Here is a 10,230-nt window from a genome sequence, read left to right on the forward strand (position 1 = left end):
AAACGTATTTTCTATATTCTTATCGCTAATCTCCATTATCCAAACAACCACTTAGGGGCCAAAGGGCATCACTGTAGCATCACAGGGGTATTGCATTTTATTTTTTTGCAGATCTGATAGAGTACTCCAGATCCAGAATAAATCCGTAGCCTGATAGCGGTATCCCATTACACTCAATTGACTAGCATCATCTGAAAACCCAAGTCTGTAAACGCTCTCTCACAACACAACACATATAGTGATGGCGACATATTTTTTTTAGATCTTCAGGGGGGTTTACATGGAAACATTTGCACATGGTGTGTAATTACGAAAGAGTAAAAGAGAAGATCGGGGAGGGACCAATCCTAAAACCAGACCCCTCCCGTATTCACATCTAGCGTCTCGCCGTCTCCTCCATGATTACAGCACGGCGAGAAACATGACTATGTACAAACGCACTGAACACCAGTTTGTGTGGTGGTGTCGGCGGGTTCGTTGGTTGGTGGCTGGTCCTCCTAGGTGGAGCGGGCGAGGCGGGACGCGATGGCGGAGTGGTACATGGCGTCGTGGAAGCTCTCCATCTCCGACATCCGAGCCCGCAGCTGCCTCGCTTTCTCCTCCGTCAGGCCGACGAACGTCTTCCCCTCCACTTCGACCACCGGCGTCGGCGCCGCGGCCTCCATATAGTCCGCCCGTCCAGACCACCCGACCAGTGGCGCCCACCACTTGCCTCCCTTGGGCGCCCCAGCGCGGACCCGCCCACCAGCTCCCGCCGTGACGGAGGCGGCGCGCGGCCGGAGCGCGGCGGACGGGCGGGCGGAGAAGGAAACCACGGATGCTGAGGGTGCCATTGCCATTGATTTGCTCGGCCTGCTGCTTCGCTCGTGAGCTTCTGCTGGGTTTTGCCTCGAGTCCACTGAACGCACGGCGAGACGAGATGAGACGAGAGATGTGCTCTGTGAGGTCTGTGTTGCGCTGAGGGAGTGAGATGGGATGGAGTTGTTGGCGCGAGGGATGGGAGATTTATACCGGCGCGCGGCGGGAGAGGGGAGGGGTGGATAGGGACGCCGCGTGGACGCGTGTGGGCGGGGGCGGCATCCGCTAGGAGGGTGCGCGTGACGTGTGACCGCGTCCACTGGCCGTTCGGGTGTGGTGCTTTCATTTGCCACGAACATCACGTTCTTCGGGGGCGTCGCCCGCACCGAGTTTTTCCGACCGGGACTCGCACACGCACCTAAATTCACCACGAGCGCAAATTCGTTAGGGTAGAATACGTCAAGGCTGATGAAGATAATAAGACAGGAATTAGCACCTCGTGAAATCACGTCCAAAACTACACATCCTGCCAAGATACGCCATCGGTAATTCGATATTAGCCTATGACAAAGCTTATGATGATATTGCACAAATTAACATTTTTTTAGGGTACAAATTAACATTTTTATCTAGTGATGATGGCTTGAAAAGGTTAACTTCTAAGACACACCATTGATTATTCTTAAAAACTTAACATGGTTTGATTTAAGAAACTTAAATCACCCGAGCCTTTTTTCCCTCTTGTTGCAAGTACTTTCTCGTCTCCGAGGCAATGAGAAATGTTAGTATTCACATGTTACATAGATTATTTTATGTGTTGGTACTTTTGCTTCAGCTCATTGCTCCTAGCCTCAACTCTTGTTGTGGAAGACTGGAATGCTGTGCAACACAATTGCTTTGATCGGTGCACCAGGCACGTATATATGATGTATAGAGAGGGGCCACAACCTCAACTATACATATGAACTATGAGGTGGGCTCAAGACACAATATACATGTACACAATATATTCAACACCCCCCCCCTCTCGCAGTCGAAGCGGCGCCGGAGACGCAGAGACTGGAACGAAACTCCTCGAAGATGGAAGTCGGCAGTCCCTTAGTCATCACATCAGCGAACTGTTGTGCAGTCGGAACATGGAGGACCCGAATACGTCCAAGGGCCACCTGCTCACGCGTAAAGTGAATGTCCAGCTCAATGTGCTTAGTCCGGCGGTGATGAACGGGGTTGGCGGAAAGGTACGCCGCAGAGACGTTGTCACAGTAGACAATCGTAGCCTGGGAGACATCATGATGCAACTCCTGAAGTAGCTGTCATAGTCAGGTGCACTCGGCGACAACGTTAGCCACTGCTCGGTACTCAGCCTCCGCGCTAGAGCGTGAAACGGTGGGTTGTCGCTTGGACGCCCATGAGACGAGTGAAGGACCTAGGTAAACGCAGTAGTCAGAGGTGGAGCGACGGGTGTCAGGGAAGCTGGCCCAGTCCGCGTCGGAATAGGCCACCATCTCCAGAAAAGTGTACACCGTGAGAGTGAGCCCAAGAGCCATCGTGCCACGGATGTAGCGAATTCGCTTCACGAGGGTCCAATGGGAGTCACGAGGGGCGTGCATATGGAGACACACCTGCTAAACAGCATATTGTTGATCCGACCGGGTGAGAGTCAGATACTGAAGAGCACCAACAATGGATCGGCAGAACGGTGCATCCGACGCGGGCGAGCCCTCGAGAGCAGAAACCTTGGCCTTCGTGTCAATAGGAGTAGCGACATGGTGACAATTGAGCATGTCGGCACGCTCAAGTAGCTCATGTGCATACTTCTGCTAATGAAGGAAGAAGCCGTCGGGTCGCCGAACAACCTCAATGCCAAGGAAATAATGTAGAGCGTCCAAGTCCTTGATGGCAAACTCGTCACGCATCCCGAGAGTAATCTGCTGAAGAAGGGCTACAGAGAAGGCCCTCAGGATGATGTCGTCGACATAGAGGAGCAAATATGCAGTTGTGTCGCCGCGGTGATAGACAAACAACAAGGCATCCGAACTAGTAACGCTGAAGCCCAGTGTTTGAAGGAACCGGGCGATACGCTGGTATCAGGCGCGAAGTGCTTGCTTGAGCCCGTAGAGAGACCGGGACAACAAACACACATGCCCAGAAAGAGATGCGTCGACGAAACCGGTGGGCTGCTCACAGTAAACCTGCTACTCAAGATGGCCATGAAGGAAGGTGTTGGAGATATCCATCTGATGAACCGGCCAGCCTCGGGAAACCGTCAGCTGGAGAATAGTGCGGATCGTGCCCGATTTGACAACCGGTGCAAACGTCTTAGTGAAGTCGACGCCAGCACGCTACCGAAAACCACGGACCACCCAGCGAGCCTTATAGCGCTCAAGTGTACCATCCGAGCGGGTCTTATGGCGAAAGACCCACTTGCCGCTGATGACATTGTCGCGAGAAGGCCGATGAACCAGTGTCCAGGTACGGTTCCGCTAAAGAGCGTCGAACTCTTACTGTATCACAGCAAGCCAATGAGGATCACGAAGGGCTGCTCTGGCAGACACGGGAATCGGTGACGGCTCGGTGGTGAAGGTGGCGAGGAGATACTTGTCGCTGGAGTACCGCAGACTCAGGCGGTGAACGTTGGCTTGAGCCCGAGTGATGGGGCGAGACGGCAACTCCGGAATGAGGCCCGAGGAGGCGGCTGGCGAGACCGCGGGTGAGGCGACCGGCGATGCGGCCAGCGAAGGGGCAGCGGCCGAGGCACCTGAGGCAGCTGTGGAGAGTGCGACGCTCGAGGCACACATGACGCCCGAGGCGGGCAAGGAGCCCGAGGCAACGGGGCTGCCCGAGGCGGCCGAAGAGGGCGCCGGCGGCGAAGCCGGCGAGGACGGCAACGGCGGCGTGGGGGCGGGAGGCGCAGCTCGTCCCACGGCGCGAGGACCGCCAAACTCGGAGGCAGTCCGAGAGCCGAGCGGGGCCGTCCACCTGACGGGGTCGTCGAAGGGCCGTCGGTGGCCGGTGGCAACGGGGCGACGAGAGGTACCTGCTGCTGAAATGAAATACAGATGAACTAAAAGGTGAGCCCAAGACACAATATACACATACATAATAAATTCAACACTTGTCACTCTAATGTTGCTGTTTATTGGGGTTCCTTGTAGTATTACCTTTCTTCTTCTTCTTCTTCTGGGAATTATGTTTTGAACCCTCTCCTAGGAGAATTGAGCATGTTGGTTTGAAAAATGTACATGCTTCTTTATTTTATCTCTTGATGTTTTTTCCTTGTCTCATTCATGATGCTACTGCCACCTTAACTTTGTATAGGAGCCTTCTCTATCTAGTTAGGATAGACCTGGCCATCCACTGGGCCGGGCTTGACCACGCCCGAGGTAAAAAAACTCAGGCCCGAGCCTAGCCCCGTCCGGTCGTCGGGCCTACTTTTCAGGCCCAAGCCTGGCCCGTCACTACAAAAAACCATCGGGCATTGGGCCTCGGCCGGGCCTCTTCAGTAAATGGCGGAAACAATGGGCCTGGGCCCAGCTTGACCTAGTCTTCGGGCTCAAAACATAGGCCCGAGCCCGGCCCGGAAGCAGCGTCAAGCCGGGCCGGGTCGGGTTGCCCATGGCCAAGACTAAGTTGGAAGGCCCTTTTGGTAATTTTGGAGATGTTTGTCTAGTTTACGGGTGTGTTTTGTGGGTCCTTTGCATGTGCTCCTCCAATATTGTTCTAGGATCTACTATAGGCCGGATATTCACACGACTCTCCATTCCTATGGCGTGAAAGTTTAACTCAACACTACTTTTTGTTGGTCGGTAGGCCGTCGACATATTTATCAAGATTTTTCATGTATATCTTATTTGTATTCGTATTGCAATATCAGTATCCGAGCAGCAAGTTTGTGTCAGGCTCAAGGACAAGAAGGGGTAGAAGAACAACAATAGAAACAATACCGCTAGTGTCGACTAAAGGACAAGAGACTCCGCCATTTTTAGAGCCACTTCGAGAACCCAGAGAGATAAGAAGCATAGAAGGGACCGAGAGTGCATAAAAGGTTGTGTTGAGAAGTTTAACTTCAGCCTCAAGTTCATATTGCTACCGAGGTTTTCCCGAGGTATATGGCCAAAATGCTAACCACTTCTCATCGTGCTGAGTTTGCAAGAGGGCTGAAGCTTAGTGCATCGCTAAGCGCCGCGCGTAAAAAATCTGTTTGCCGCGCGCGCTTTGGCTGGTTTAGCACGCCCGCCTGCGCTGGCTCCAGCAGCCGCGTTATAATGCAGCGCGCGCGCCGCTCCAGCAGAGTGCAAAAATACAGCGCGCGCGCCGCACAAACCACATATACATGTATTATGAGCAAAAATGATTAAACAAACAAAATAAATTAATAATAAATAGTTCAATTTCGTTATCATTACCACTCAAACAAATAGTTTATCGTTCAGTACAACAAATACAATAAACACAACAAATAATTCATGAACAATACAATGTCGAATGCAGATATCATCATGCTCTTTGTCGTCCATGCCATGCCCACCACTCTTCAATCAAATCATTCTGAAGTTCATTGTGCGTTGCGGGATGCCGAATGGCATGATAGGAGGCAATAAAACGGGCTACCCTTTCAGCCCTCCGTCGCACTCGCACGGGATATTCCAAGAGCTCATACTGTGAGTAGTCTAAATCTTGGCCACGCTCATTCTCGATGATCATGTTGTACATGATCACACAAGCGTGCATGATGTAACAAAGCATTTTTTTAATTCCAAAATCTAGCCGGTCCTCTCACAATAGCAAATTGGGCTTGCAAAATCCCAAATGCTCTCTCCACATCTTTTCTAGCCGCCGCATGAGCATTGTGGAAGTCAAGATTTTTCTTACCTTCCGGCTTTTTCAACGGCTTCACGAAGGTTTGCCATTTTGGATAGATGCCATCCGCTAGATAATAGCCATAGTTGTACGTACGGCCATTTGCTACAAACTACACCGGTGGCAACTCACCGTTTGCAATCTTATTCATCAGTGGTGACCGGTTGACAACATTGATGTCATTCAAAGATCCAGGCATTCCAAAGAATGCATGCCAAATCCAAGTCTCCTGATCGGCCACCGCTTCAAGGATTATAGTGGAACCCTTTTTTTGGCCGTGGAATTGCCCATGCCATGCCTTTGGACAATTCTTCCAACTCCAATGCATGCAATCTATTGAGCCAAGCATGCCAGGAAAACCGCGAGCTTTGTTCATCGCCAATAGCCTTGCGACGTCTTCAGCATTGGGAGATCTCAAATACTCCTCGCCAAACACTTGCACAATTCCCACTGCAAAGCGCTTGACACACATGATGGCTTGGCTCTCACCCATAGCCAAGTGATCATCAACAAGATCAGCCGGTATACCGTATGCCAACATACGCAAAGCGGCTATCACCTTCTGAAAGGTGCTATGCCCGAGCTCTCCGGCGGCATTCCTCCTTTGCTGAAAAAAACGGTCATGGCTCGCTAGTTTCTCTGCAATGCGCCTGAACAACTCGGTGCTCATCCTAAACCGGCGACGAAAATATGACTCGGGGTATATGGGATTCTTCGCAAAATAATGCCTGATCAATCTGTTGTGGGCATCGATCCTATCCCTCCAAATTTTCTGCCGACCCATAACCGAACCACCGTGCTTCGTTTTTTTATATGCATAGCTAGGATCATTGCAAGATCCTCCTCCTCTTCCATATCAAATTCTTCTTCGGAAGAATCATACGACGAATTCATCTACAATGTTCAATACTATACTATAAAAACTACAATTCAAAACATGCATTAAATTCATGAAGTTTGAGCAATACATACCTTGTAGGCGTTTTGTCAAACACCTTGCGGGCGTGGCGCAGCAGCGAGCGCTCGGGCGCTGTTCCTCGGACGACGAAGGCGCGCGAGCGCCGGCGGGACTAGAAGGGGATGGGGCGGAAGCGCGGGGATAGGCTGGGGAAGCCTGAACGGTCGCCGGGGGGCGCAGGCGGTGGCGGCGGCGCGGCCGGACGGGGGGTGGAAGTGGGAGAGGAAGTGCGGGTGCGAGCGTTGGAGTGTGCCGCGCGCCCGAAATACACCGCGCGGCTAAGTGTTTTCGACCGCGCGCCCAATCCGTTATAGCGCGCGCGCCGTTTTTGCGCGTCCGCTGGAGCGACCCGCCGCGTTGCGCGCGCGCTAAAACGGCCTAATTTACGGCGCGGCACTAGTTTAGCGCGGCTGTTGAAGATACTCTTAGACTGCTAAGTTCGGCCCTTAAGAAAAATAAGAGCAAACCAATCATGCTTCCTTTTGCAGTTGTACTCCTCCTGATCTACATGCACATACAAGCAACGACACGTCAGACGCGAATGCGTGGCCGGAAACACTCTTGCTCCTACCTAGGTCACTCGCATGTTTCTCAAGCGTGCTCATTCCTGCCGAGCCCACGTATTTGCAACTTTCTTATACCTGGCCTTTGGCAAGTGGCAACTAGCAAGCGGGGACTTGCATTGCCTGCCCCAAAGCTCCAGCAGCAATGCTATACGGACGACAAAGACAGACGATTCATGCACGACGGTGAAATCCAGCCACGCATGCATGTGTACAGGAGAGCTAACGGCCGCCCGATTTTTAATTGTCTTCACATCGTCTACACTTTTGTCGTCGGTACAGCATGTCTGAAGCTCCAGCCTTCACCTTTGCCTTTGGAAATTTCCAAAGGCCATACAAGGGGGTCGCTTCGAAGAAGAAAAAAGTTCTTATATACAGCGAGAAAATACTAGTACGGAAAACAGTTTATGTAAGAGTAAAATATCCGTCCTTGTCACTTCCTCGTTCCTACTAGATATGGCCAGTTTGTATTTCACAAAATGTCGCTTTCCACCAGCTAGGCAGCCGTCTCTAAGCGCTCTAGTTAACACATTTTCTTATCGTAGATTTTATCCTGCTATGAGAGACTCCCTTGGCATTAGCCTTGTACGGGTTCATGAGAAAATCATACAGAGAATGATATGGGAGGTGCGTGGTTATTTCCTCTTGCTTTCGTAGGGTTCTTTCTTTCCAGAAGGCGAGTACTGACTGAACTATTGATGCGCATGAAGATTGTGTGTGTGAAGATTACATAGTTAAAGCATGATTTGGGTCTGGATGGATGCTGCCAGGAGATAGTTGAGCACTTAATTTGCTGCTCAAAAGATAGCAGTATGCCTGTCAGGGCCATAACTGAACCCGCGCTACTGTCAGTTACCACTCTACAGTCTACACTTCATCAGTTAGCCAACGGCTCAGATTGAAAGTGGTGAAGGAGGGTGGACGACCCAGAAGTCACAAGTTACAGTTGCGCTTAATAAAACAGTTGCATTGAGCTTTACTCTGTTAGTCGAACCCTCCGCCCGATCTCCAATCGACCTACGATTCGATCGTAACATTGCAGTTCCAAAACTGTAGTCATTTCCTAAGTTCTTCAGCCGAGCCTTCTACTAGGATGCTTCGCGAGACAGAATAATGTAAAACACCGGCGCACACCGGTTAACATCACACGGTTTAGCAAGTGTCATCATGCGTGGCCGGTCGTCCTCACGATTGATATGCCGCAGCCCACGGGATCAGCTAATGCCATTTGCGAATAGTATAATACGGCGACAAAGCACACTTGCTTTAGATTTAAGGTAAAGCTGCCGGCCTGCCGGGCACTTGACACTACTACACGTTTTACTACCGGGCAAACAACTGGCCAACTGACTCGAGGCAGAGTACTTTGTGCAATTAAGTAGAAGATCCGGAGATAGTTGCGTATCATGGTGGGTGGTAATGGTTCATCAGTTCGTAGTACTATATATAATATAATGTAACGCAAGCGAGGAGTTCCTTTCACATGGCCCACACCAACCCAACCGAACGCAATCAGCTTGTGTATGCAGGTTGGTAAAGATCCTGCGTAGCAGCTGCAATGTTTTTGATTTGATTTATAGCTGCATCATAATGCTATGACAAATGACACAGAAGCCTTGCTATAGTTTGTTGAGGAGAAGACAACATGGAGCGCGGCACCGTAGAGTTCAGATCCAGAATTAATCGGTGTTCAGAACCAAAAGAGCCTCCAGCACAAGTATCACAGATCTGGGACAGCATGTTAACTGCAGATCCCTAATGTTACTACAAATGCGGGGAATCAGATTGAAACATCTGCGCCGGTAAAACAAGCAGGCCGGCGAGCGTCGCGGTGGCCGGAGACGGAGGGAATGGATCAACCCTAAAACTAGATCTCATTTCCGACCTCTCTCCTCTAAACTTTAACACATGACAACAACAATTATAGCAGAAAGGACACACAGGCACATCAACTTGTCTGGTAGTGTCGGCGGGTTGGCTGGCGGTCTGTCCGGCGGCCTAGCTAGGTGGAGCGCGCGAGGCGGGAGGCGATGGCGGAGTGGTACATGGCATCGTGGAAGCTCTCCGTCTCCACCATCCGCGCCCGCAGCTGCCGCGCCTTCTCCTCCGTCAGGCCGCCCACGAACGACCTCCCCGCCTTCTCCTCCTCCGCCGCCGCCATCGCCATCGCCGGCGCCGGTGCCGCGGCCTCGATGTAGTCCGCCCGCCCAGACCAGCCGAGCAGTGGCGCCCACCACTTGCCTCCCTCGGGGGCTACCGCCGCGCGGACCCGCCCGGCGCCCACGGAGCCAGAGGCGGAAGCGGCGCGGGGCCGGAAAGTCGTTCCCGTCGATGGGCGGGGGGAGAAGGAGACGGCGGATGCAGGCGGTGCCATGTCCATTAGCTCGGTCGCTTGCTTCGCTTGTAAGCTTCTATGTATGGGGTTGCTTTGCTATCGGTTTGGTGAGAGATGATGGGGATTGTAAGCTTTGAATGCTTGAGCTTGCGAGATGGAGAGTTGGAGATGGCGGAGATTTATAACGGATTAACGGGTCAGGGGAAAAGGATGAAGAGTGGATAGGAACGGCGCGTGGACGCGCGGGGTGGGGGTGCGCTTTTCCGTTACACGTGACGTGTGATCGAGTAGACTCATGCACGCACCTGGATCACCGCGAGAGACGGCAGCAAATACACTATGAGCAAATCAATCTGTGGTTGGATGGTTATTAGAAAGACTGTATTATTCCTAATCCATCAGAGTTTAAATCTTGATGCTCGCATTTATTTTTGAATTTATTTTAGAATTTTCGACGATTCTCATTCAGTGGGAGAAGACGTTCCCGTCGACGACAAGGTGCCTACGGTGACTTTGTAAATTTCAAAATGATATGCTGGCTCAGTCTTTCGGAGGTGCTCATAGGGATAGGGTGTCGGATTTCGGGTTCCGACAAAACTTTTAAGGTTCGAACACTAGGGTGCGTGCGAAAATGTCTCCCTCACTGATCACGCCCTCAAGCACTTCGCGATCTCAAAGGCTAGCTCGACAAATTCACAACACAAGAGACGCAAGAT

General features: G+C 51.6%; 2 protein-coding genes across 2 annotated transcripts; both read right to left on the minus strand.

Annotated features, from left to right (window-relative positions):
* Positions 1-236: 236 nt before the first annotated feature.
* LOC125554513 lies at positions 237-986 on the minus strand. Its single transcript, XM_048718049.1, has one exon. It carries the CDS (start codon positions 837-839, stop codon positions 498-500), a length of 342 nt encoding a protein of 113 aa, XP_048574006.1. The 5' UTR covers positions 840-986; the 3' UTR covers positions 237-497.
* Positions 987-8,845: 7,859 nt separating this feature from the next.
* Positions 8,846-9,684, minus strand: LOC125525053. The gene has a single exon (XM_048690096.1). The coding sequence runs from the start codon at positions 9,557-9,559 to the stop codon at positions 9,182-9,184; it is 378 nt and encodes a 125-aa protein (XP_048546053.1). The 5' UTR covers positions 9,560-9,684; the 3' UTR covers positions 8,846-9,181.
* Between the last annotated feature and the right edge of the window lie 546 nt (positions 9,685-10,230).

Source organism: Triticum urartu, chromosome 1 (genome assembly GCF_003073215.2).
Source record: "Triticum urartu cultivar G1812 chromosome 1, Tu2.1, whole genome shotgun sequence".
In the NCBI taxonomy this organism is placed as follows: domain Eukaryota; kingdom Viridiplantae; phylum Streptophyta; class Magnoliopsida; order Poales; family Poaceae; genus Triticum; species Triticum urartu.

Bases quoted from the DNA above. Each gene is read 5' to 3' on its own strand.
- LOC125554513 (XM_048718049.1), bottom strand. From the start codon at position 839: ATGGCAATGGCACCCTCAGCATCCGTGGTTTCCTTCTCCGCCCGCCCG.
- LOC125525053 (XM_048690096.1), bottom strand. From the start codon at position 9,559: ATGGACATGGCACCGCCTGCATCCGCCGTCTCCTTCTCCCCCCGCCCA.